This window comes from Aspergillus lentulus (assembly GCF_001445615.1).
Source record: "Aspergillus lentulus DNA, contig: Alt05, strain: IFM 54703, whole genome shotgun sequence".
Classification (NCBI taxonomy): Eukaryota; Fungi; Ascomycota; class Eurotiomycetes; order Eurotiales; family Aspergillaceae; genus Aspergillus; species Aspergillus lentulus.
Genome location: NW_028322121.1, coordinates 1,086,198 through 1,112,877, shown reverse-complemented (window position 1 = coordinate 1,112,877; position 26,680 = coordinate 1,086,198). Strand labels below are relative to the sequence as shown.

The window sequence follows — 26,680 nt, the reverse complement described above, 5'->3', positions numbered from 1 at the left end:
TTTCGCTGCAATTGGGGTCCTTGGGACAAACTGGAGGCTGCATTGATAAGAGAGGTGTTGATCTTGAGTTGCTGCGCCAGTTCAAGCCCTCCGAAATGCAAGTCGCCAAGGGTGTCTACCTTTCTCCGAGTCTGGAACAACTACGTCCCTGGGATGATCGCCAGTCCTTGATATCGATTGTAATGCGTAGTAGCTTTTGGCGGCCTAAGTCTACTTGACCAGATTGACCGATTTTCAACGTAAACTAACTACGGTTGATACGGAGTAAGGATGACGATTGAGCCCATCTATGTTGTCACTATATGTACAGTAGCATGCCAAATCCCCGAAACCTTTCGCCGGTCCGCAAGTCGACCTATAGCTGCTCCGCGTTGCTGATGAGCCGTTCGAAGAAGTCCTCATCCCCCTTGGCAGGATCCTCCATTAAGCCTCCAACGGCCGTAAGAAGTCCGACGAGTCGACGACGGCGAATCCGCTCTTCTAGCTCCGAACTCTTCTGCCTGGCCACTTCAAGCAACGGCGCTGGTAGGTTCGCCAACCGCGCCACGTTCAGTCCGTAACTGCGATGCGCCACACCCTCTCCGACCTCGTAGAGGAAGGTGATCTCTTCCTCCTTGCCAGACCCGGACTCGGTGAATCGCATGTGCACGTTGCGAAGTTCGTGGTCCGGGAAGGATTGCGCCATATTGGAAAGATGCTGATAGTGGGTGATAAAGAGAGTCAGGCTTCGGATCGTCCGTACCATGTAATCTAGAACTGCCTGCGCGATGGCAACCCCGTCATGAGTAGACGTACCCCGGCCCAACTCATCAAGGATGACCAGCGAACGGGGCGTTGCCTGCTTGAGGATGTCGGCCGTTTCCGACAATTCGACCATGAAGGTCGATTCACCAGCCAGCATGTTGTCGAAAGCTCCCATGCGGGTAAACACCGCGTCCAGCATACCGAGCTGCGCGGACCGAGCGGGCACGTAGGAGCCAATCTGGCCCATAATGGCAATTAGGGCTACTTGCCGCACATAACTGGACTTGCCGCCCATGTTCGGACCAGTAACGAGGAGGGCACGAGTCTTGTCGCTATCCAGATCAATATCGTTGGGAACATAGCTATCGAGCAGAAGCTGCTCCACCATTGGATGTCGCCCTTGTTCCACGTGAATACACGTTTGGTCGGTATACTCGGGCTTCACGTATCCTGGCTGGCTAGCAATTGCAGCCAGTGAGAGCAAACAGTCGAGCGTCGCTAGAGACTGGACGCAGTCACGGAAGGACTGATAATTAGTTGCTATCTCGGCCAGAAGAGCCGCGAACGCTTGGTCGCACGCTGCAGCCAGCGCTTCCTTGTGCTGATCTCGTTGCCGTAATAGCTGAATGACCTCTGGCGTATGGAATCTAGAGAGCTTCTTGGTCCCGCTCACCTTGACCCATGATGCTGGCACTCGTTTGATGGCCGCTGCAGTGTTTTCAACCTCGATCAGATATTCGATCCCTGACGAAGTAACATAAGTCACCTTCGGCCACTTGAGGATCCCGGCAGCGACAGAGCGATGTTCCTCTAATTCATGTTCAACGCTGGCGATCCCGCACTTGTGTTCGCTAATTCCTTCTGTCTCTTCTGATTCCCGAAAGAACTCATACTTGTCGTCGTTTCGCGCCGCATGCATGTTGATCTTGTTCAGGAACTTGACAACATCTTCCAATATGGATGGCAGTCGAGCAATAGCCTCACCGAGAATTGGCGATGTGAAGCCGGAGTCCTCGGGGGTCTTGACGTCAACGTACTCCTGCGCAATGGTCTGCAGCGTCTGGAGAACAGTGAGAAGCTCTGGGCGTGTGCACTGCTTCCTCGTTAGCAAAAGATCCGCTCCAGTATATTCATGTCACATGTACGTACCTTTCCATAGTATATCCGAATCAGATTCTTCTCCAGATCGCTCCTGATCCTTCCTAGCAATATCTTCAGTCTCTCGACCTGCACAGTCCTATCCGGACTCTTCAGCTCCTCAACAGCATTCACCCTTTCCTCAAGGCGCTCCTTGTCCAGCAAGGGGCGTCCCACCCATTTTCGGAGCAACCGCTGTCCAAATCTCGTTTGCGTTCGGTCCAAGATCCAGAAAAGACTGCCTTTGGCAGAGTGATCTGTCTGGTTCTGGTAGATCTCGAGGCTGACCAAGGTATTCGCGTTCAGCAGCATGTGTGATCGAGAAGAAAAGTGTTGGAAATACTTGGTGAGTTCGAAAATGTGCTCCAATCCGTACTCTGTGAGATGCTCGATCATAGCCGAAAGACACACCGTCACCTGCTCCGGCAAATTAAGCACCTTTTGGAGTAAGTTACTGGTTGACGCATCGTCCGCAGTATTGGCTGCCTTCAGCTTCGTGGCATAAAAGTTTGCAACATGACTATGTGATTCGGCCACTGCGGTCTTCTTCTTAGCGACTCTATCCACGCGGACTTTGTCGCCAAACGTATTCAGCTTGCTACCAGAGAGATGTTGCACGAGTTTCTCTGTAGCCTTGGACAGTTCTCCGACAATGACAAGTTCGCAAGGCGCGATATGGAGTAACCTAGTTTCAACCTCACTTCTCATAAATCCATCCTCAAAGTCATCGTAGATGATGTCACCCGTATTCGGCTGGACAGCGACGATACCAACATGTACCTTTTCGTCATTGCCCCAGCCCTTTGCATTTGTTTCAGTAATGCATAGCATGTAACCGGTAGCCGGGGAAGCACCGCCTGATGCAGCAGGTATAGCGCCATCCAACCCCTCAACATCGTCTACATAAGTACCCTTCGTGTATAGGTTGGTAAGTTTCCGGGAGAAAGGAGCATTGCGATTATCTCCAGCAGCCTTGAGGGCGGCAGTTTCCAACTGCCTCACCACGCCGACCTTGTATCCAGCTGATACGAGACGCTTTACATGCACATGTAATCGGTGGACTGGTATGCTAGCGGATGCGAAGCGATCGAGATGAGCTTCGGAGGGATCTGTGGCAATTGAGCACCCTTTAGCAATCATATCCCCAATGCAGAAAGACAGCAAAAGTATTCGGAACTGACTTACGTTCGTCAAACCTCATTTTGCCAGGTATGCATACAATACTCAATTCCTTAGCCGCGATCCTCGCATCCTCGCCAAAGAATCGAAACTTGTAGCCCACCTCGATCACCAAAACCGTGTCCATATGCTTGCGCTTGATCTCAATCACTTGCTTCTCCAGTGGAGTCAGCTTGCTCCCGCCCTTCTTTGAAGCTCCTTTCCCCTTTGACCGGGGCGGAGGTGTGGGTTCATCATCCTCATCGGCTTCCGCAACTTCCTCCGCGCCAGAGGGAACCTCGGTCGTGGCATTCCTACCAATTCCGATAAGGCAGTCAGCTCCTCCCAGCTTCTTGACAAAAAGTTTATGTAGTTTCTCGCGTTCCAGCTGCCGCTGCCTCGCTTCCGGATCGTCTGCTTTCTTAATGCTTGCATCATCAGCAGGAGAGCTCGCAAACTTGTAAAGATTGGTGCGCTGGCTGCTGCTTGATGGAGGGTCTGGTCCCCCTGCAGCATTCGACGCTTCTTTGGTATTGCGTCCAAACCCGTTCTCGGAGTCAACTCCGTCCGTTTTGAGCCGCTTCGGAGCCGGAACCGCTATATCCTCATCTTCATCGTCCACCAAATCATTTTGATCCCTTGTGGTTTCACGCAGCGGCATCTCTGCCTTTTTCTGGCTTGTCGCTCGCCCATCTTCAAAGTCATTGCTTCTCTTCTCTGCTGTCGGCGCCCGCTTCGTGAAGAAGCTGGAAATGGTCTGTTGTTTACGCTTGAGATTCTGTGAGGATGGCGGCGATGACTGCGATGAACTTAGTGTCATTTTATCTCGCAGGAATCGCTGCGGACTCCTGAGTCAACTGGTCAACGCGAAGCAGGATCAGATTAAAGGCGTGGAGTTTGGCATCGCAAGTATAGAAGTGGCGATGAGTCTTCCGATGACTTTTGAGCGAGCGGTACCAGGGTGTACCTTACTGAAAAGCCTCAAGCTATTTTCTTCATTAATCAGCCAGATTCAAGGCTTCTGGATTCTGTAGATGATCCCTAGTTATGGTGGACACAAAATTATTTATTCCGCTGCGTCATGGAGCTCGACGCGTGGAGAACACGCTAACTTATCGTCCGCGCGATCTAAGATCTTAATGTTTGATTATCTAATCATCTAATCAAAGTATGAGTTATCGTAATCGGACAATCGTACAGCAATGTTCCACCATGCAACTCCATCCTACCGGACCCTGACGCTCTGCTCCCTGACAAAATGTATAATAGTGCAAAAACCTTGAAGTAACTGGAAATCACTGGTAGCAAAGGCGCGTTTCTGAGCATAGAATCATATGCCTTCTTTGGAGGCAGAAGTCCGTGTGGATATTGGATGATAGCAAGTGCTAATATATAAATAAACAGGTCAACGGTTCGGTGGCGGACATAGGATCAGTCATTCAAGTTCAAGCGTGCCGCAACAGATGCGGTTTGAGGGAGAGAATGATGGCGTTGGGACTTCGCAGACTAGAGACAACTCGTGTCCAAGTAGAGTTGCTCGAAGTCGTCTTCCTCGATGTCTGATATAGTCGCCTCGGGCGATGTAGCGCGTGTGATAGAATGCAATCGGGGAATACGACTGTTGGCATCAAAGATTGGGTTCTCAGTGGGCAGCTTAGGGACTGAGATAACTAATGGGTTGAACGTATAGCTGGCATAGAAGCCATGAGTCTCAAAAGGACTCAGTCCGTTGCCTTGGGCTTCTTCGAAGAAATACTGCGATGCATAACCCGTATCTCCTGCGTGCTGCGATTTGATCGACGATTGCCACAGTAGAGGGGATTTACCCCGGCTGTGATCGTTTAGCATAGGGTCAAGGTTTTCTTTCTCTGCAGAAGCATGAGCGAGCCTTCCAGAAGTCAATGGAGCCTTATTGCCCGAAAATCGGCTGACTCTACTTTCTGCTGTTGCTCCACGCCGAAGAAGAGTTTCCCGAGAAGGACTCGATACTCCAAAGCGCAGATATGGCTCATCGTAGCTGGATATGTGCTGGCTAGGATCGTCGTGGAAAACTGTGAAACAAGTTCGAGCTCTGGAGTCAAGCCCATTCACCGCCAGACTGAATTCATCCGTTTCATCTCCGTAGGAGGAGTGGAGATTAACGCCGTATTTATATGGCAACTGAGTCCCAGGGTTCCCTGAAGCCTGAGAGTCATATCTGACCAAGCCGTCTTCGCGTCTGGTTGCCGCGGGTTTCGCACCTTTCTTGCTCCTTTTCCGATCCTGTCCACGTGGAACATTAGAGTCAACTTGGGAAAGTGCACGCTTCGGGCGAGTGGCTCGTCTTTTAGGGATCGGTGTCTCTCCCTTGAGGGGACTGCTGTCTTCGACGTTGCCTGATATAACACGTTGCTTTCGCAGGATGCCTGTTGGCGAAAACACAAGTTCCGTGGGCTCCACACACATGGAGGTCTTTTCCATCATCTTGAGTATGCTCTCATCTTTCTTCTGGTTGCGCTTACGCCTCATCTGCTCTGTTGCAGAGTCAAAAATATCCATGCCAGGCCACAGTACTCCCTTCAGTCTTGTCATCTCGTCCGCCCTCTCTTTGTCACCTCCGACTAGCCTGAGGTAATCAAAGCTTCCATTGTCGTCAACAAAGGGGTCGTCATCGATGGAGCTGCTGCTCAGCGGTTGCAAAGTTTTACCAGATCTGCTTTCTCGTTTCATTGACCGGCTCGGCGTGATTTGCGTGGCGGAACCACCTTCCTCTTCGGATTCAGAGTCAGGTTCCTGTTTACATTGGTTCGGTGCAAGGTCTTGGCGCGCATCGTTCGAATGCAGGGTATAGCCTGTTCGGACATGAGACTGAGGATGAGGAACTGAAGACATAGCTGACGTTTCATGATGACTGGAAAGAGAAGCATCTCCGCTCCTAACATTTGGTTCGCTGTTCATGTAAGGGTCAGAAAGGCGTGGGTCAAGGAACGCAGGTAACGGCTGATGAGATGGAGGGCATATAGCTCTAGGTGTATCTGTTGGTCCAGCACCACGTCGAGCAGTCAATGATGTAGCAAGTGCGAGTGTATTCCCATGAGACTTTCTTTTGCGAGCCTCCTTCGATGCCATCCGATCAGAAAGCAGTTTGGCCAAGTTGTTGGCCTTGTACCATTTATCGTATTCATCGAGGAGGTTCCTGGCTTCAATTTCTTGATGGCTTCGCACTTGGAGTTTGAAGTAATGGGAAAGATGGGCCTTCGATGAGACGTGGGTTAACAAGTGAGACACATCGCTGAATCGAGCCCGTTTGGGACAGATGTTGCATTGAAGTGCTTCAGCATCCATCTTGGGCAGTCGGAATGAAGGATCCAACCCAAGCGAGATCTGAAAGGAAGTGACAAGTAAGAAATGTAGCCCGACAATTGCACGAACACGGAATAGAGCAGAACAAAAACTCCAAGACAGAAAGACTGGCCCTGACCGAGAACACCCTGCCTGATTGCAAAGAGAAGTGACGAGAAGGGACGATACTTGCCTTGAGATACCCATTGCCCTTCGAGCAGGTGAGTGACGTGCAAGGGGATGTGCCTGCCTCTTTTCGACGTAGCGACGCAGGTTGCTGCTCCGAGAAGGGGCTGCCTGTAATTGACTGGATGTTTGTATTGGGAAGGTGGCGGGGATGTCCCATGTCTACAGCAGTCGACTTCAGTCGACCATGACGATGGATTGCAACAAGAGGAAAAATTTTTCGATTCATCTCATCAGCTATCTAGCAAGAATAAAATTAGGTTGTGCGTTGCGATATATTGTGCCAGTGCGTCTTAACAGCCTATTATCAGGCAATTGTGGCATGATATGAAGCGGAAATAAGTCGCAGTGGTCATTTCTCTTCTCCTGCCTTGTATCCCATAGTCCATGGACGGTAGAGGACAACGGGTTATTAGATCGCAGGAGGTCGAATTGGCTACGGTTGGGGACAATGTCGAGACATTTAAGCCTTTACTGGCTGGAAAGGTGTAGCTACTTCTTCAAGTATTTCATTGTAACTGCTCTGGGCATACAGCTATTTCTGGGTCAGCACAAATGTGTCAAAGGAGTAAATCGTGCGGGTGACTTACTAAACAGGATCTACTTCCTGGACGCCTTCGAATTTCAGGAGACTCAAGCCAGCAATTGCGAAGTGCGTATGGAAGACATCAACCATATTACCTGGGCGGTCTCCGAAACCGCCAGCTTCAGGATCCTGCACCGAGTCAGTTCTGACGACACTCTGGTAGACAACGAGGCGAGCACACCTGACAGCGCAGAATATATGTAGCCAATTTGTGGCCATCGATCCAGTGCAGTCTGTCAATCATCGCTAAGCTGGACCCGACCCACCAACTGTAACAAGCATCTGGCAATTTCTCAGGTCGTCCATTCAACCCACCATTGTCCAATTGCCTTTCGCTGAGCCAACTACCAAGACGATCCTTGTTCACAAGGTCCAAACGCCCAGCAATGGCCAACGCTCCCACACACGTGAAGACCTGTCCAGCATGGGACTCGGCTCCGGGACAGATGCCGTACCCTCCATCCAGGTTTTCACACTTCTGAATGTAGGCCACGGCTTTAGAGACATCGACCATATCCATAAGTCCTAATAATGACAAGGCATTAAAGGCACCATAGACGAAACGGGTGTCCAATTCACCCCATTCGTCGCCCATGAAGGAGCCGGTCGTCCTGTCCTGTAGCGCTGCGATGACTGCGATTGTTTAGTATGATCGAGGTGTGAATGGAAGGTGACTACAAGAGAGTGGGAAGCAAAATCATACAAGATGCAACTTTCCGCTTGCCTCCCAAACCACGTTTTTCCAGCTCGTCCACCGCATCCAGGGTTACGAGTATCTGCACGGCTGAGACAGTGTAAAGCATGTGTGCATCATGGCCGGGTGCAGCTCCGAACCCGCCATTTTCGCGCTGACAGGAGAGAACAAAGTTGATAGTCTCTTCCCGAGGGAGAGCTTCCGGGAAGCCAAGAAGATGCAGGGCTGTCAAGCCCCAGTATACGCCATTCAGACGAAGATGCTCTGTGAGCCAATATTCCAGCTCATCCCGCCTCTAGCGTCACCTGTCAACCATCTTCCCCATAATTAAGAGAAGATATAAGTATCACGCACGCTGTCCAGATTCCTGATATACTCCACATGTTTCTGTACACACAAGGTGTGATCTGGAAGAGTGCCAACAGCTCTACCAGGCCCCGAGACCAGAGACATCTTGAATTCGAGTCTGGATAATATTTTTACTCGGGGAGAATAGCTTGGTTAGTATTTCAGAGCTGGATGTTCTCTTATTAGCTCGCAATCAGGCTCAGATAGGCGAAGCAGATTCTGTGCGGTCCGCTCCACAGCTAGATAGATAGCAGAAGCATTGAAGGCACCCGAATTACAAAGATCGTTCTCCGAGCGAACTGGCCAGAAGAGGCTAGAGCATGACGTAAATTAAATTTAACTGAACAAAGGACCAAAAAAAAAGCCACAAGGGCAGCCAGGATTCAGAAGTCAGCAAGACGCCTGGCTTCGCTGGTTGTATTAGGCTTAGGCGAATGGCAAGCCAGCCTCCATGGAAAAATGTCAAGGGGATAAATTTCTTCAGTGGAAGACTGCTACTCGCTAGTCGGCAAAGGGCTTGCTATCACGTGACTTAGCGACACCATGGCGGGCCCAGGGCCAAAAGGGCGGGGCATTGTTTCAGAAGGGACATTCGAAGACAAGGATCGCCATGCTCGCCTAGTCCCCATGCACAATCGAGTCCAAGAGCGGTGTGAAGTCATGTAAGTGTGAACCACGTGAATATGTGAATCGTAATAAGATCCAGATAATGTCGGTTTATTGGCTGAATTCTGTTTCCATACGTCCACGAATTTATCTTTTGACCAGAAGGCCATATGACTTCTGAGGAGGCTCTATATGGGCAACGGGGGCAACTAACCATCAGCAGGTGCATACGTAAGATGGTTACTTGCATAAGAAAGTTGATTAGAGAAGCTGCTCCATCGCACATACTACTATTCTCAATCTTTATGCACAAACTGGTCTGTCTCGGAAGACTTCCATAACTATCAGTGACTTTCGGGGTACATCGAACCGTTGGTAGTCTACTTCTCGCCCTTCACCAAATCAGTGAAATGCAATGATCGCGTTGCGCACAGGATTGAAAGTCCCTGGGGCATTAGTCAACTTCGTAATCTGAACACCGATAGAGTGATAGATCGACATCGGCCGTGAGAATCCAGCGGGGTAATGGAAGTGTACTTATGTCTGGAAACGACAAGTTAATAGTAGATGGTAGATATGTAGACTTGATAGACGTTGGTAAGAAAGTGAGACTTGAGATATTAGTTACTTCTGATATGCGTAGGTACTTTTTTTATCATGACCCACTGGTTGTATCAAGAATCTCTTTGACCCGTGGTTACGCAGTTGTATGATAAACAGGAGCCAGTATGGATTACCGTGGTACACTTTCCATTCACTGGTTGCATAGATACTAAATAAGGGCAGGTTGAGAAAGAACAAGAATTACTTAGTTGTTGCCTGTATGAACTACGCTGATGATAACTCCCCCTTTCCATATCTCCATAAAGCAAATATTCAGGATATCAAGTCAAGGCTAGGCGATACTGACTTAATTTACTAGCCGCCAGGTACCTTAGGTAGCCATCCATTCCGTCCTTCTGATATTGGATGCAACCTGGTGATTCGGCAAAAATGAGTCAACCCGACCCTCCGGCCATATTCGGTTGACCAATCCGCTGTCCCAATCGCATGCCCTGAACCGAAGTCTACATCAGCCCGTCCAAGGCTCCAACTGTCAGAGCCAATTCTTTTGACCACTGGGAATTATCTTTCGGTGTAAGGAACAATGGCACTGACCATTGTTATGCTGCTCGGTGCCTGTATAAATCCCCTGAAGTAAACAAGCGAAGTTGCTTGGAAGTCTGGAGATCCTACAGGAAAGGTATAGGCGCTCAAATAGCTGAGTACTCTTTACTGCTTCACAATTCAGTAGAGAAAAGAATTATGGGAGTAAGGTTTCATTCATAGTGGGCATTGTGTCGGTCATAGAGCATGAATACCCGCCCCAGACAAACTCCATTGTACCAATGTGTTAAATGTTAATCTTCAGTGTCCCTCTCCCATTTAATCGAGGATTGACATCGCAATGACATAGCGTCATCAAACCAGCCACGGACACAGATGATCTCCCTTTAGGAAATATGCTTTATCTGTCTGTATCCAAATTTCCATGACGATATTGCAAATAATTGGGATAATCCAGGTTGAATATCATTCACTGTTCTGACAAGCACGTACACCAAAAAGAAGTTGCACCTGAAGTGCCCACTAGTACCTAGACATTTATAGATCCATAGAGCATTTTCCCATTCGCTGTCGTCTTCAATCGCCACTAATCCTCCCCCTTTTCTTAGCTTACCACGCAGCCGCGCTTGCATTATTATTATTATTGTCTTATCTAACTAGCGCCTGTCAAGGACTCAAGGAATGTGTCGTCGCTGCGACGAGCAAGTCAGCGACGCTACGAGATATCTATTAGATACTTAGTCTATCTACGACTCCGTACTCTAGTCTGTGCGGGCCCCATCCGTCTTCTTGTGTCCCTCCTGCTCCGTACTACTGCTATTGCTACTACTACTGTAAGCCCCTACTTACACAAGACTTTCCATTTTACTCATTCATAGCGACCTTTTTCATTCGTTTTTTTGCTTTTTGGAGGATCTGTAATTCCTATGGGAATATTTCCTCTTCTCTTTGACAGTTCTTCTTTCATAACTAGCCACTTGGAACCTGTCGTCGCGCTTCGCTTCTGTCTTTGTACTCTCTTCACCGACCGCCCCTCGATTCCACAAGGGGAAAAATATTTCCACAAAAACATACACGAAAAAATTCAAGGCATTAATTAAGCGTACATTCGTTCAAAATACTCATTGCCTATAACATCGTGGGCAATGATTCCGTGGATCGCTCGTCTTTAACTGCGATTAATGGAAAGCCACAGAGAATAGACCTTGGGCAGAGAGCTTTCAAGAGTATGAGGGGTGACACACTTTGGTAGGTCAGAAAGATGTCTTTGTTGAGCAAATCCAGACCAAACTCCCATTGTCTCTTGTGACGATCCCTTTCATGGAAGGATGCGCTTCGTCAATGGTCATCAAGGGGTTGAGATTATGTCAATGTCAGCTTTATTTATAGCTCGCCTTGATTCATTCTGAGACCCCTACATTCAGCCATGCTCCTTGCGGTGAAAGACATCATCCTACATACTTTTTATCTCTTCGTTATTCATACAGCAGGTTTTGCTCCTTACTATCTCACTAATGGTCGTGCAACTTCTTGACAGATCTCAACCCCCGAACCATATTACCCCCTTCAACGGCGATCCGTACCGATAGTGACCATTTGAAGCATCGAAAGAAGTACTGGAAAGGCTGGTTCCGTCCAATACTTTCATCAGAGTGATCTCAGAAAACGGTCTCGCTCGCGCCCCTTCCTCTCGGACATTTCTTGAAGGAAGTTGAATTTGCTCCATCATCTGGACGACTGGGAAAGTGTCAGACGGTAAGTCCATACGGGACTATCTACTCATAGCCAGCCCACTGTGATTTACCTGTTGGTCAAAATCTCAAAATTTGTGCTGACCATGCTGGCGCAGACTAGTCGACTAGATTCCCCTCATAGAGCTTGCACATCCAGTGGACTTGATATATCACTTTTCCCGCCCTGACGTGTTTTTCCGCGATACTCCTTCAGGTGAATTGCCCGGCGAACCGACGCACGCCTAAGAATGCCTTCGAGACAGTCCGCCGTGCCCAATTTAGATCTAAGCTCCTTCACTCTACAGACGAATGCGAAGAACTCATCTCCACTTACGCCCGGTGCCCAAAGCTCCGACAGAGCCAGTCCCCTGACACCCCGTTCTCCCAAATCTTCGTCCAGCTCGCCGTTCTTCAAGGGAACGACCATCCGCCCTGTAACGCAAGAGTCCAATAGCAAGTCGAGCAGTCCTACTTTCCCACTCTCTTCTGCTCAATCGGCGGAACCCACGACTCCTGGTTTCACAGCCATTCCTCCATATCCTCCTTCGCCAAGGGATTCGCCCAAGCACAGTCGCGAACCGTCTCGCTCTTTCTTTGCAAACCTCAAGGCGCCGAAATCTGCACACAGAGCCCAGCGCTCAGACGGTTCGGGAAGTTCAAGTGACAAGCCCAAGAGCCGGGGCAGTTCTAGGGATCGCAGAACACAGATCGCTTCCAAGTCGTACGAGTCGACGCCAGATCTTCCTGGTACAATCGAGCGCGCAGCTCAAGAGGAAAAAAGTAAGCGTCTCGCTTCATACAATGTCCTGCGTTTTAGTTCTATCAATATACTAATGGCAGCTCTGATAGACGGAGTTACTGTCGAAAGCAAGAATCCTGAACCGCTTGAGACCAAAAAGGTTGGCAACGACCTTGAGACCGGAAATCCTACGAAGAAGAACAAGCCGCGCTTTGCCAATATCTTGTCGCGCTCTCGTTCCATCAGACTGGACGACTCCGCGCTAAACAGAATAGCCAATCGGCGTCCGTCAGCCCCTCTAGTGAAACTTGAGGAAAGCAGCAAACGAGAGGCGGAGATGACCCCCAAGACAGCTACGGCCCGACAAGACCGCGGCTTCAAGGGAGCTGGGAATGCTGCAGTGCGTACCTATGCGGTCGATCGCGCCGGAGAGCCAGGAAGTGGTCAGGCTCGGAAAGAAAGGAATCATGTCGGCTCAATGGTGCCCTCCGCTTCACTAAGTCAGGTGTCAGGCGCCTCTGCTGCGCTGTTTAACAACATCAAACAGTCTTCCAGTGGTGCTGCAGACAGACTTGGAAAGGCAGGAAAAGGATTCTTTGGAAAGATTACCAGGAGTGGCAGCACAAATGAACGCGAATTACTCAATGATGATAACTATGTCTGCTCTGTCATCAACCTCCCTCTCATCGAGCAGGCCAGACGAACACGCATAGCAAAGAAGCTGGAAGACTGCCGAGACAAGACTGAGTTTTGGATGCCTGCTTTGCCATATCGTTGCATCGAGTGAGTTGCCGTCCTGTCGAGCTGGTCCTCACGTATGCTAACATCACACCAGCTATCTCAATTATAAGGGCTGTGAGGAAGAAGGACTTTACCGCGTACCCGGTAGTGGTAAAGAAGTAAAGCATTGGCAACGGCGGTTTGATACAGGTAAGCTGAGCTGGACAACCTCTCGTGCCACTTTCGCTAACTGCGCAGAACTCGACATCAATCTTTTTGACGAGCCAGATCTTTATGACATCAATACAATTGGATCTATGTTTAAGGCTTGGCTACGGGAGCTGCCCGACGAACTTTTCCCGAAGGAAACCCAGGCCATGATTGCGGAGAAATGCGAGGGCGCAACTACCGCCCCGCAGTTGCTGAAGGATGAGCTCTCGAAACTGCCACCCTACAACTACTACCTTCTCTTTGCAATCACCTGCCACCTCAACCTCCTCCACTCGTATGTCGATCAGAACAAGATGGATTATCGGAATCTCTGCATCTGTTTCCAGCCTTGCATGAAGATTGACGCGTTTTGCTTTCATTTCCTCGTATGCGACTGGAAGAATTGCTGGCAGGGTTGCTGGACCGAGAAAGAGTATCTGCAGCTTGAAAGGGAGATGGACGAAAAGGAGAAGGCCGCATCTTCGAAGACGGGAGCTGTTGATCACTCTTCTCTACCTTATTCGGATGCTAACGAAAGAGCTGTATCTTCTTCCGGCAGCAGTCAAGCAACCGCCGAGGATGAACCAACGTATCGTCCTGAGACAGCCAAGAGCCGGAAACAGAAGCCCAAACAGATTGAGACTACACACACAAGGAGCATCTCCCAGCTCCCCGAGCTCGGGCCGCCCTTGTCTCCGATTCAGATATGACCTTGACTCTCCGCTCTCAATTTTTGGTGAAGTTGTGCTGTTGTTGACACTGCTGCCCTGACAACTCTCAATCTACATCAATCGCCTTCCTTTCCAAACTGCCCCTTTAAGAAAGCATCCTGCTTTAGACACGGACTGGATCCGAGGTCAAACTAATCTTCTTGTGGTTGTACATTGGACTTGTCTTTTCCCAGCATCCTGCTTGCGATTCGTGATTCTCCCTGCTTCGCCATCTTGGTTTCGCTTTTTCGCGCACAAAGTCGCGGAAGAATTATTGAATCCAACACTTCCTTCCGGTGCACTCACCACTACTCTTTTTCCCGTCTCTCAAATGTGGTTCTTTGCGAAAGAAGTGCATAGATTGGCGCCCTCGGAGTTGGGTTATGGGTTTTTCATACTTTTTTTTGGTTGTACAAATTGCCTCAGCTAACGTGCAGTATCCTGGTGGCCCGATTGTTTTACGTACATGTACTTGAAACGTCGCATTTACTTTTCTTTTGCCATTTGATTCCCAGCTTGAAGCTTTTTTTCCCGATGTTTCTCATTTCCGTTGCGTGCATACCCCTTACGCCCGTCATTCCTTTACTTTGTTTGTGCGCTAGTCGTGTGCCTCTATCAGCCTCTTATTGTAAAATATCCGAACGGAACTCTTATGCGTCAACTTGAGTACAAAGCCAAAACAAAGTTGGATGGTCCCAACATGTAGTTCTAGACCATCTTTGCATTTGAGATCTCAAATGATCGGGGTATGATGCATTAATCTGATCTTGTTTTTGGTCCAACAGTGAAAATCCGTAAAAGTGATATAAACAATAGAAAGACCAGCGACTCCAATCCGAACTCCTGCTTTTGTTTGGCCAAGCCCTGCGTTTGAGACACATGAAAGAAGAACAACGAACGAAGATAGATCTTCGTCTAGTGCATCCGAAGTCGTGTTTACTCGCTCATCCACCACCGGACTTGCGGGATCTCCGCTCATTTGATCTCATCTTCCTCTCGTTGCGGCGTATTCTCTCCTTGCGTTCGGCACGCGACAAGCCACGGATCGAACTGCCCTTAGCCGCCGCCTCTTCTTCCTTCTTCCAGTCCTTCTCGTTGACCTCTACCAGCCACTCATCATCCGACTTGTTTTTGCCCTTGTATCCCCATCGAGGTACCCATTCACCCTTCTCTTCGTCGTAGACCAGCTTCTTGCGGCGCTCCTTGTCCGCCAACGCAGCACCGGGCTTGTTGCTATACTTGCCAATACCCTTCTTGCGAGCGAACAGCTCCCACTTGGTAGGTGGCTTGGGTGTGGGCAAGGGCTTGTGTCGCGGGAGTACCGTCGCTGGGGGAGGGAGGGTGAGGAGGACACCGTTCTGTGCGGAAGATGTAATCGGGCAGGTAGTGAGGAGCTGGTTGAGGAGCGACTGGGTGCCGTCTCGCGCGATGGCCTTCAGAGAGGCGTTCAAAGGCTCTGAGCGCGGGAGTTCAAGGGGGTTAGGATCATTGGCCATCAGGTAGCCCAAGTCGAAAGTGTACGGCGTGGGCTTGGAGACTGTAACAGGACTAGGGGATCGAAAGAATCAGCATCTGCAGTGAGGCGGTTACTGGCTTGTCCATGGACCATTGTACTCACAGTCTCTCGGGTTTGGGCTTAGCCTCAGAGGCAGCGGTCGCCATTTCAACTTCGGTCATTGTGATAAGAGTACCGATGCCGATTCTTGAAGAACGGCGATATGTACCGGTGAGGTTGGAAAATGCGAAATGTAGACGATCAATATGGACCAGTGTTATTCCCGATCGGACTGGCCCCAAAAAAAAGTTGCGGAATAAATTTTGGGAGGCCGCTTTAACCCAAGTTCCGGGCCCACGCTTAGGACGGCCACTACGCTAAGCCCTAAATAGTAACAGGAGAAGTTCGAAAATGTTGCTCCGAGACCCCAACCACATTGGATTGATACACTCGGGCAATCAACGGCAGCAGCCTGTCTCCCTCTTCTTCCAACCTTTCAGCAGCCTCCATTGACCGGTTAACGCTGGCCTCTGCGCCAGTGTGTCGCAATGGTTTCCTCTTTCTGCTGGAGCTGCTTGACGCGGCTTCGTCCGACGACTCGAGCTCTTCTACCACCGACATTGGCAACACCCAGAGTAGCGGCATTCCACTCATCACCAGTGCAATATGCAAACCCAACAAAAAAGAAAGCCAGTCTTGACGGTCCTCCCAAGTACCGTCAGGCAAAGTCAGCCAAGATGAAGAAGAAGAAGCCCGTCGACAGGCCCCGTCCGCCCCCTGTGGGAGAGCGCAAGGCGCTCCGGAAACGCATCGTTCTCAGTAACCCGAACGCTCTTGAGGTTGAGGGCATGCAGGACCTCACAGAAGAGACGATGGTGGATTCACGCCTTCGGGGAACGGTCCTCGGTCTGCCCCTGCCACTGATCGATCCGTTAAGAGCTGTGCAGGCTTTCAAGCCCAAACAGGGCTGGTCTATATTCCGCCGTCCCGGCACGGTGGTAAGACGGGAGACTGTCGAGCTGGGAAGACAATTTGACATGATTTCGGGTGAAGGCGAAGACAAGGGCAAGGTGGTCAAGAAGATCGTTACGGGTGTGCGAGGAACGGGAAAGAGTGTGCACCTGCTACAAGCCATGGCCATGGCCTTTACCAAGAAATGGGTCGTGTTTACTGTTCCCGAACGTATGTTATGACCCTGTTTACCTAAACCCTGATCTTCTGTTTGCTTGATTGCTACGTTGGTGTACGTGGGCTTACAGAACATTTTAGCCCAGGACCTGGTCATCGCACACACTGGCTACGCGCCCCTCTCTGACGAAGTTCCCAATCTATATGTCCAGAATGAAGTAACGGCTGCCCTCTTGTCTCGCACGGTCAAAGCGAACGAGGAGGTCTTGTCGGGGCTCAAAGTATCTCGGGCACATCCCGCTTTCGGCTCCGCTGTGAAACCTAGCACGAGCCTGGCCGAGCTTGCTACTCTTGGCATTAACGATCCGGCTGTCGCCTGGCCTGTCTTTGAGGCGCTGTGGGCTGAACTCACTGCAACTTCTGCGTCTCCAGGGTACGAGAAGGCCTTCAAGCCTCGCCCTCCCATTCTTGCTACTGTGGATGGCCTGGCACACTGGATGAAAGACACTGAATACCGAACTGCTGACTTTGAGCCCATTCATGCTCATGATCTCGTCTTCGTAAGACACTTCCTTTCGCTGTTGAAGCCCGGTGCTGGTCAGCCTACCCTTCCGAACGGGGGCATGCTGCTCTATGCCACTTCCGCTTCCAACAATCCCACTGTCTATAGCTTCGAAGTTGCTCTCAAGCAGGTAGCAGCGCGCCAGGCTGGCGTTAGTCCTTCCGCTCCCGAATTCCCTCAGGCCGATCCCTACAGCAAGGTTGACAAGCGCGTCCTTGACGCGTTCGATTCTCCCAAACCCGCCTCCGCTAAGGAAGGTGCTCTGGAGCTTCAGACTATTGGCGGCCTTACAAGGGATGAGGCTCGAGGCTTCATGGAATACTTCGCACGCAGTGGACTTCTGCGGGAAAACATCAATGACGAGTGGGTTGGGGAGAAGTGGAGTTTGGCGGGAGGCGGCGTTGTTGGTGAATTAGAGAAGCTGGGAAGACGGCTCAGAGTGATGGCCTAAACGACTCCAGGCAACGTCGTTTATTCATCTAGAGCTGCGCTGGTTGGGGGTTGCTGCGGTTCTGTGTATAAACCTTTTGTGGCATCGAATTCCCGTCCATTATGCTGTGCTATAAAGGATGGGTTCGGCTTTTCTTAGAATATCTGTACTTTACCGGATGTGTTAGGTTTCTTGTGTGTCTGTATGCTATAATGGAGTCATCAAAAGATACAACCGACTTCCTTCTTCAATCTGATGGCAATTTCCCTTCATGATGGGCAACGTCCGGAAATCTTATCTTTACTTGGATGTTAGACGTTTCGAGCTCCTGTAGGCTCTTCCGGCGGTACTAGGCAGATTGATGTTCAAGGAGTACCACCAACAACACAAGTCTGAATGCGCACTGGAATCCAGAAAAGCTACAGAGATTATCATCGAAGGCTCCTCGTCCTCCTCTGCCGCCCAAGCTATAATTATATAGCAATCACAACGGCGATAAAAAACAACCCAAACCAAGCAGCTTGTCGCAAGATAACCTCCAAAAAATATACAAGAAATTCACCCATCACAATCAACAGAAACACAATCGTGCAACAAATCTGATGCCCCTCAAGATGAACAGTCCCTGCTCGACCCTCGGCAAAGAAGTGCCTCAGGTCCGGCTGCCAATATGTGGGAAACTGGAAATAGCTCCGTTCGAGCTCTGGTGCTACTCCCGCAGAGCTTCTTCTAGGAATCGAAGTGCCGACGCTTGTAATGTCCATTTTCTGCCCATTCCCCGCGGTATGGGCGCTTCCTTGTTGCCATATAACGCTCCAACTCCGAGTCAAACTGCTCTTCGGCCTCAGTTGCTTCGGGAAGTAAAGTTTGCTCTCTGGCTGCAGACTCCTCTCTGTCGTCATTTGCTCCGTCCATCTGCGCCCGGCCAAGTTTCGTCTGGGTCCCGAGTGCCTCCGTAGAAGAACCCTGACTCGGAACGGAACTGTTATCTGGAGTCGGGTCACGAGGTGCGGCGCTCAGTGGCGGGTACTCTGGAGACTGCTGCTGAGTATCGTCCTCATCGCTTGACTCGTCGGCGTGTTCGCCGTCACAGGCACATGGTCGGCCAAGCTGCCTGAGCATACCCTTTTCTGTCATGGGCGACTCAGTGTAGGAAATGAGAATTTCCTTTCCCTTGGGAATATCTTCTTTTGCCCATACAAATACACGATTTGGGACCCCGCCGAAGTCGAATCCCCACTGTGCTTTGTGCTTTTCTGGGCAGGCATGATTGAAGAGGCTGAAACCCGGATAGAGATACAATGCTCGAAAAGATGGGTCATAGCTTTCAAAGCTTTCCCTCTTTTTAGTCATTTCTCGTTGCTTTTCTGGGTCGTCAATCTCCTTCCGCCTAACGATCTTCTTGCGTGGCTCTTTACTCATCTTCAGGGCCGGTACATCAGCCCAGGGAACCGCGTTGATTAGCAATTTCCTTAACACGATTTGAATGACCCAGGTGTCGAACGACAGGTCTGCGAATATGTCCACGCCCAGCTGCATGAGAATGTCAAAGGGGACCTGGATATTGGCAGCCAATGTGAACGGAAAAGCTACTTTTTCATCAGCTTGGTCCAAGTTATCCTCAAGGATCAAGAGTTCGTCAATCTCGTGCACCATGAGATTTGGGTCGCGAAACCTATCACGCCTCTCGAGTGTGATGTCAAAAACTTCCCTGAGGAGAAGGCTCAGCAACGTTCCATGGGCCTCGTTTGTGTGGCTAAAGTAAGAATAATCTTTATGATTGGCCCATTTCATCATGTATGGGCGCATAGCATCATGCAGCCATTTCCAATTCCTCCCACAGGCCCGAAAGTGATAAAGCTTCCGTGCAATCTCGGAGCATGTCTTGGGCCCAGGACCTGGGGGACAGTAGTTGAGTGGTATAGCTTCTTTCTCATCGAGGAGAACGCATTTGCATGCGGCCTTGTCCTGTCCGGCTTTGATCTTTCTGATCTGTTCTTGGTCCTCTCCCGGCCACACAGCACCAAGCTCTTTGTAACAGTTGGCGCATCGTGCCGTGCTTGCGCTGTATTCACACCGGTCCGATGGCAGCCTGCTCGCCCCGAGATGTCCCCGCATTGCTGGCTCCTCGACGAAAATCATCTGTCCTTTCTTGATGTTTTCGGTTGCAAACACACCTAGTGCCGTGGCGGAATCCTTTGCTGGCTTGAGGCGCTCCACCGATTTGACCTTGCATCTTCTCCAGGGGAGGGCTTGATTGTTTCCGAAGAGCCTTTGGTTCAATTCATCGAGGAAATCTTGATCAGTGCGATGTTTGTCACCCGATTCATACGGATATAGCCTTCCTGTCGAAACCTTTCCTGCCCGGGACTCGTGAAACCAAAGCTGTTTCTCCTCCTTTTCATCGTGAGCCTGCTCGAAATAAGCCTCCATTACCTCGTGACGTCGTTCGAAAGGTCGTCTATCGCGGTCCGGCATGATGACCCTCTGAGGGAGGTATTTCTCCATTGCCTTGCAATCCTCTCGGGCTTGAAGAGCAGCGAGACTGAGGCTGATGATATTATGAAGTGCCTTTCGAAGGGTTGGGATGAAGTAGTTAATCCCGTTAGGTTGACGCATTTTTTCCACTTCTGGCGGCACGCCTCCTGTATCACTGTTCATGCCTGCCAGGATATGCTGAGAGATCGCGTGCCAGATTCGGGGGTAGAGCCCGGGTTGACGATTTCTGCACCGAGCATCGACAAGGACCTCGCAGAGAAGCTGGGCTCGGTAGGCATCTCCGATCGCAAGGTCAAAGAAGGCCTGTTGGTAGTGGTAATAGGAACGGCTGACCCAGTATGTAGGGTTGTATGGGCTGAGTTTAATAGCCCAGGTGTACATGTCCAGAGGGTTCAACTCATCGCCCGGGTGGAATCTTCGTCCCCGCGGCTTCCCTGTGGATATGTTCCAATGTCCAAGGTCGCTTCTGGAAAAGAAGGTGAGAGACTTGCGCTCATAGTCATAAAGACGCTTACGCAAGACTTGCGAAGTCCCAGTCTGGACTTGGCCTCGGGCCCTAAGCTCCTGCTTCAATGTTGCAACCGTCAATTGGCGGGAAGTCATTACATCTTTGCCTCGAATAAGGACGGGACCCGTATTCGGCACATGCCCCCAGTCTTCCAAGATATCATCGAGACGCCACTTCGCCTGGTCCATCCCCATCTGCGTCCATTTATCTTGCCATTCGGACTCTGCAATGGGGTACATGTGCTCCCGCAGGAGAAGCTCGTACACCTCGAAGGCGAGTCCTTCCGTGTGCCTCATTGCCCTTGTATCGTCGTCATCATCCGGCCGAGGAAAAGGGTGCTGGCCTAGGCTGTCCAAGTATTGTCGGAACTTTTGAGTGGGACGATCCCACAAGATGCGTGCTAGTTTTGCATCTTTCGATTCCACATATGGGGCCCAGTCGATCTCTTGAAACTCGTCCGGCCTGGGAGGGAACTCCGGTGCGTCAACCACCTCGCGAGGCGGATGGGACAGGAAAACTTCCGTCCACCATGCCTGGGCTCTTTCGGGATCTGAAGGAGGACGAAGACCGAGGACCATTATTTCAACAACAAACAGCACGAATTCTGTAGGAGAGCCTGGTATGTCTGATCAATGGTTGGACGATGGTTGGACGATGGTTGGACGATGCAAGTCAATCTTGTCATTCGATAGAACATTGTATATATTTAATTCTTCTCAATGGCCAGCAATGAGAGAGGACATGTCGAATGTTTAGGGCAACAAAGAACCCTTTATTCAAGGACAGGGCAACAGATGCTTAAAATGGTGTTTCTTTCAGGGCTATGTAACACATTAGACTTTCGAAAGTCCAGTGGTTCAAGGACAAAGAGACACAGTAGGCAAGAAACGAATGTATGCTCGATGGTCGGTCCCTAGGTATGGTATGGTAGACCTTCGTTTACCCTATTTCGGCTGCTCGCAGTTGATTCCCATGGTAGCATTCAGGAACAAAGGAAAGCCCCGAGTTCCCCGATTCGGCTGTCTTTCATTATCAAAACCAACCCATGAGATCGCAAAAGCATGAGGATAACAGAAAGCGTATTGGTTTTAAAATCCATTGACCTGCTGAGGTCCGGCGTATTGTATACACTCGACTGTCGAAGGCTCCATGTCAACATGATATATATGGGTCAATATGATACCTACTGAGGGTTTTCTCAGCATTGACATCCCGTCAGTCTTATTGTTTGTGCTTAATATCGATGAACGACGACATCTATGAGCAGCCCGAGTAAAGGTGGGGGAAGAAAGACGTTCGTCTTTGACTTGTCATTGAATCGGGATGTTTCCTTTCAAGATCCTCGTTGAAGTCGAGGCTAGCCAGGGTTCACAAAGCAATCATGGCCGTGTCCTGAACCAAGAACTCTTAAGGTCAAAGAACGATCAATATTTAGCGATTTTATGATGATTGTTTTTTGTTTCCGATGTTGTGGGTCGTGTTGTTGATGGCAGAGTTGGAGAAGGCGAAGCTTGCGAAATACGGAGAACACTCAGCACAGCCTCAGGTGCTTCTTCCATCATCATCATCATCACCTGGACTCGGCCCCCTGGGGTCATCATAGTTTTTCTTGTCAAGACGCAGGGTTGGCCCTCCGGTGTCACCAGATTATTTTCCTTTATCTTGTCCTCCTGATCCAGGGTTGATTATCGATTCTTTTTCTCCTTGTAAGGCTCATAATCATCCGAACCCCACCGGTTCTGCGGTAAGTGGCCTTCAAAGAAACAAACAGACCGGCAATATCCATGCTAGTCCAGGCGCATATCTGTACCTGACAAAGAAAATCTCTTAGCCATGTACGGATCGCATTCTCACTCACATTCCACCGGTCCACCGCATTCAAGCCCTTCTCAACCAGAATGGCGTTTACCTGCGACAACTCAACACCAGCAATCCTCTTGGTCCGCGGGTTCTGTGGCACCTCCGCCGCCCCCTCCTCCTCCTGCGCCGATTCCAGCTCCTTCGTATCATTCTAATACGTACGGATCTATCTCCAGTATATCACCTGGCGCAGGTGGGTCACCCGTGTTTGGTGCTCCCGGCGGCCTGAATACAACGTCATGGGGAGTGAGATATAAGCATCAGATTCTGGCGCCTCCGCCGCTGCCTGTGAGTATCTGAATCGTCGCGCAGTTACGTGGATGACCTCATGCTAATCTGGTCTTATATAGCCCCGACCCCCAAGTGCGGCGGAGCATCAGCACCATAATCATGCGCAAGTTCAGTCCCCGACTGTCAGCTCCCCTGACCATCACAAGCCTCTGCCACCTCCTCCTGGGTATGGCTCACAGCCTCCCTTCTTCGAGAATCATCAGCAGTGGACAACAGGTGCCTCGCACCCGTCCCAGCAAGCTCTTGCGCCTCTACCGCCTCCCCCTCCACCTCAGCCAATTCCCCCAAGTTACCAGACTCAACCCACACCGTTAGGAAAGCAGACATGGCAACAGCCGAACCACCCTGCTTATGCAGAATTTCCTTCCAGTCAAAATTTTCAGTTGTCGTCCTACTCGGCCTCAGCACATGCAACCGAAGCCAGCTCAGGGCTTCCCCAAAGCATGAGTCCTCCACCTCCCGCCCAGCAACTTCCGCCTGCAGAGCAACCTTGGCCCCAGACCTTGCCAAACGAGCATGGAACTGCTCCGCCAGTACCGCCCAAGACCGGTCCTAACATGTTCCCAGCCAATGCTTATGGCTTGGGGCCTGGAACCCCGTCAGATTGGGAGTACCTGACACCTACTCCCGGGACAGGAGTGGGCGTGGAGATACCCGAACGCAAGCAGAACCATCCAATCAATTCCTCGACTGTAGTCGACTCACTTCCAAGTCAGCCGGCTTCCTTTACGCCTGAATCGGGTAACCAACCCACCGTATCTACTCCACCAACGACGACCTCACCCTCTGCGCAACCTGCATACCCTCAGCAGCCCATACCTCAGCAGCATCATGACAGCGGGTCACCAGTTAGTCCAAGCACTACGCCGGATATGCGTGATCCGCCCCGTCCTGTTAGGGTAAATAGTAGCGGAACCGAATACAGTATTATCTCGGCTACTGAAGCATCTGAAAGTATTGATGGCGTTATCGAAGCTTGGAACCAACCAATCACTCCACAGACCAAATCCGCTGTCGAGCAATCTCGGGAGAGTCTGGCCTCAGGGCCCGAAACCAGGTCCTCAACGCAGGGATCGAGCCCTGTCGACATCACACAACAGAAGCAGGAATTCAAGGTTCCTCGGAAGGAAGTCCCGTCGCGCACGGCTACGCCTGCGTCGAGCAGTGCCGCAGGTGAAACTGGTGGTGGGAGACCGAACACAGCGAGCCCGCAGCCCAAACCACAAGAACCCTATGAAGATCTAGACTCCTGGTCCAAGTCATCGTTGGCACGTTATGTAGCGATGCTGCGAAAAGAGGAGGTTGCTGATTCTGACGAGGAGCGCTTCAAGATATTCACGGCCTTCATGGCCAAGGAAACAAAACTGCGTGAGATCTTGTACAACATCGAACCTGAACAGAAGAAGGATCAAGATGCGCCACAATCCTTACCGAACCGGCAGAATTCAACATCTCCTCCCGTCGAGTCGGGCTTGATTCCAGTGCAATCAGAAGAGGGATATGATGCGGAGATTTCTTCTAACGATGCCCTTGGGGAATCGGAAGAAGGCCGCTATAGTCCAGGAGGGCGTCCAATTCTTCCCCGACTTCACACGCCCCAACCGTCGGGTTTGCACAGATCAGCCTCGCAGCCTAATGCCTTCAAGGCAAAGGTAAGCAGAGCCTTCTCGTCGGCTGCTCAAAATCCAATTTCGCGGGCTACATCCGTCCCGCCCTCCATGAATGACAAGACATTCTCCCCGTTAGCAACAAACCCTCCGCAGCCCATTTACACTCCCTTTCGATACACTGAGGGCCCTCAACGTGGCTCTGATGACCTTACCTTTGACCGCCCTGCGTACCAGGCATACTCTGCGCTGCGTCAAGCGTCTGCGGAAAGTGGTCGTGTAATGGCGAACGCGCCCAACGCACCGAATCGGAACAGGTCGAGTACTGTGACGTCTTCAGTGGCTCAAAAAGACTTCGACGAAACTTTCATCGGGCTTATCCGAGAGAAAAGCGTCGCTTACAGGAATAAAACTTCTCCAAGGACGTCTTCGCCGCCTCCACTGCCGGCGGCTTCTACGCAAGGAAAGACAGGTAGTCCGATCGATGACCTGCGTTCTATGGTCTCATCGCCATTAGCAAAACAGTCTGAAAGCTCATGGCACGTTACAACCAGAAGGGATTTGGAGAAATACTCGGATGACTTCAGCTACATCCGCGAGGCCGTCAATACTTGGGAGGCATCAGCCAAGATTCGTCGCGAGAAGACTGACCGAGAGCGTATGCGACGGCAGGAGGAGTCCGAGAAGCATATTGATGACTTGTTCAACGAGAAGGAAATCGGCTATGCCGATATCAACGTTCTGGAAGAAGAGTTTCGCCAGAAAGAAGCGCGGGTACAGCTGGACGAAGAGAGACAGGAGCTGGACGATTTCGTCGCTATGGTCTTCAATCCGCTGGATGAACGTCTGAAGGGGGAAATTTCCGCACTTCAGGATCATTATGAATCTTCCCTCGCGCAACTCGACCATGAAAATAGCAAGATCAAGGACTCTGTTACCGACAAGTACAACCTGTCTCGCACAATGAAGATCGTCAATGATATCTATCAGAAGCTTGAAATACGCTATTACAAACGTCTCGAGATCGCCCTGGACCGCGAGCGCCGGCGCAAGAAGGCAGAACGACGGCCACTGGTGTTCATGGGAGATTCTGCCGCTCTGAAAAAGTTGGACGGGGAGTTTGATCAGATGGAGAAGCGAAATATACTCGAAGCAGCCAAGGCGCGCGACGACCGGGCTAACAGGCTTATGGATACGTTTGACAACGCAATCATACTCGGACTAGGCGAGAACCAAAGTCTCTTGGATGAGGTCACGGCCAAAGTGACAAGGATCGATTCTGATGCCATCCAGTCGTCTGGTCTAGCTGTAGCTGAGGTTGAGCAGTTGTTGAAATCCGTGTTCACTCTGGTCGAATCTTTGCGGCAGGATTCCGAATCCATTCTGCACAGCTTTGGTGTCGCTGACACGGCCCTCAACAACGCGGATTACAGTGTTTCTGTCGCTGAAGCTCGCTACTCCAACGCTGACCCTGAGATCTTCCGCCGTCTCGATGACGAGAAGAAGAAGGAAGATGCGAAGATTCAGAAAGATCTCCACTCGAAAATGGAGAGCGTGCGGGTTGGTCCCTCTAAGATCATTGCTGAAATCAATGATCTGCTTGAATCGTTGGGCAAAACACCAATGGTAGAGCAGCCTATGTCTTCCGAGACCATTCCTGCTGTGCACCCTATGGATGTCCTGCTGCCAGGTCCTCGTCCGCCTACGGTAACCCCTGGGCCCAGGAAGCCGGACGGAGATCCTGAGCACCAGGAGCGGCTTCGGAAAGCCCTGGAGGATGCGAAGAGGAGGAACGCTGCGAGGGGAAGTTCGTAATTTGGCAGCTTGATAACGAGTGTGCTCCGCATCGCTCAAGCATTTCTTTGAGGCTTCCAGGAATATATATCACTTTCCTGGTCTTGCTTTTTTTGTTCGCTGCGACTTACAGAGATTATGACTGAACGAATTTCCTTGACTATACCCCTTTATCCTTCCAAGCCTTACTAATTTCCAATGCATACGTCAATTCTGTTTTGAATTGGTCAAGATATACACATCGGTCAATTTTATTAGATACCCCCGCAAGTCCACATGCTCTGTGTCGGTTAGAAATTGAAGAATGGAACTTAAATTGGACATTGCAAGTTGTCCCTCTGGAATTTATGATCAAGCATCTATCTTCGTAGATAGTAACCGTAGTTTGCAAAGAATGACGCTGTGCCGCATCTCAAACAACTGCTGCGCCCCCGTGGCACAAGCCTGAGCCGACGCCTCTCAACTCCGCTGGTCGTTGCTCAAGCCTCATTTATACAACTCAGCTCC

The 26,680-nt window shown here is 50.5% G+C and overlaps 8 protein-coding genes across 8 annotated transcripts; 3 read left to right on the top strand and 5 right to left on the bottom strand.

Moving 5' to 3' along the window:
- Window positions 1-355: 355 nt before the first annotated feature.
- Window positions 356-3,859, bottom strand: msh3 (mismatch repair protein MSH3; the record flags this gene model as incomplete). Its single annotated transcript, XM_033557583.2, has 3 exons — window positions 356-1,837; window positions 1,894-2,990; window positions 3,067-3,859. The coding sequence occupies 3 exons, from the start codon at window positions 3,857-3,859 to the stop codon at window positions 356-358; spliced, it is 3,372 nt and encodes a 1,123-aa protein (XP_033413474.2).
- Window positions 3,860-4,545: 686 nt separating this feature from the next.
- ALT_3018 (uncharacterized protein) lies at window positions 4,546-6,363 on the bottom strand (the record flags this gene model as incomplete). The annotated part of the gene is made up of 1 exon (XM_033557582.2): window positions 4,546-6,363. The coding sequence occupies one exon, from the start codon at window positions 6,361-6,363 to the stop codon at window positions 4,546-4,548; it is 1,818 nt and encodes a 605-aa protein (XP_033413473.2).
- A 675-nt stretch (window positions 6,364-7,038) lies between these two features.
- ALT_3017 (Rab geranylgeranyltransferase subunit beta BET2) lies at window positions 7,039-8,279 on the bottom strand (the record flags this gene model as incomplete). The annotated part of the gene is made up of 5 exons (XM_089599475.1): window positions 7,039-7,081; window positions 7,137-7,313; window positions 7,399-7,765; window positions 7,836-8,121; window positions 8,181-8,279. The coding sequence occupies 5 exons, from the start codon at window positions 8,277-8,279 to the stop codon at window positions 7,039-7,041; spliced, it is 972 nt and encodes a 323-aa protein (XP_089456218.1).
- A 3,589-nt stretch (window positions 8,280-11,868) lies between these two features.
- Window positions 11,869-13,999, top strand: ALT_3016 (Rho GTPase-activating protein; the record flags this gene model as incomplete). Its single annotated transcript, XM_033557580.1, has 4 exons — window positions 11,869-12,400; window positions 12,470-13,142; window positions 13,195-13,289; window positions 13,338-13,999. 4 exons carry the CDS (start codon window positions 11,869-11,871, stop codon window positions 13,997-13,999), a joined length of 1,962 nt encoding a protein of 653 aa, XP_033413471.1.
- Window positions 14,000-14,943: 944 nt separating this feature from the next.
- Window positions 14,944-15,676, bottom strand: ALT_3015 (ribosome biogenesis protein RRS1; the record flags this gene model as incomplete). Its single annotated transcript, XM_033557579.1, has 2 exons — window positions 14,944-15,547; window positions 15,618-15,676. The coding sequence occupies 2 exons, from the start codon at window positions 15,674-15,676 to the stop codon at window positions 14,944-14,946; spliced, it is 663 nt and encodes a 220-aa protein (XP_033413470.1).
- A 366-nt stretch (window positions 15,677-16,042) lies between these two features.
- Window positions 16,043-17,635, top strand: ALT_3014 (mitochondrial 37S ribosomal protein mS29; the record flags this gene model as incomplete). Its single annotated transcript, XM_033557578.1, has 2 exons — window positions 16,043-16,676; window positions 16,764-17,635. 2 exons carry the CDS (start codon window positions 16,043-16,045, stop codon window positions 17,633-17,635), a joined length of 1,506 nt encoding a protein of 501 aa, XP_033413469.1.
- A 708-nt stretch (window positions 17,636-18,343) lies between these two features.
- On the bottom strand, window positions 18,344-21,199 carry ALT_3013 (uncharacterized protein; the record flags this gene model as incomplete). The annotated part of the gene is made up of 1 exon (XM_033557577.2): window positions 18,344-21,199. The coding sequence occupies one exon, from the start codon at window positions 21,197-21,199 to the stop codon at window positions 18,344-18,346; it is 2,856 nt and encodes a 951-aa protein (XP_033413468.2).
- Window positions 21,200-22,454: 1,255 nt separating this feature from the next.
- ALT_3012 (uncharacterized protein) lies at window positions 22,455-26,194 on the top strand (the record flags this gene model as incomplete). Its single annotated transcript, XM_033557576.2, has 2 exons — window positions 22,455-22,769; window positions 22,832-26,194. The coding sequence occupies 2 exons, from the start codon at window positions 22,455-22,457 to the stop codon at window positions 26,192-26,194; spliced, it is 3,678 nt and encodes a 1,225-aa protein (XP_033413467.2).
- Window positions 26,195-26,680: the final 486 nt, after the last annotated feature.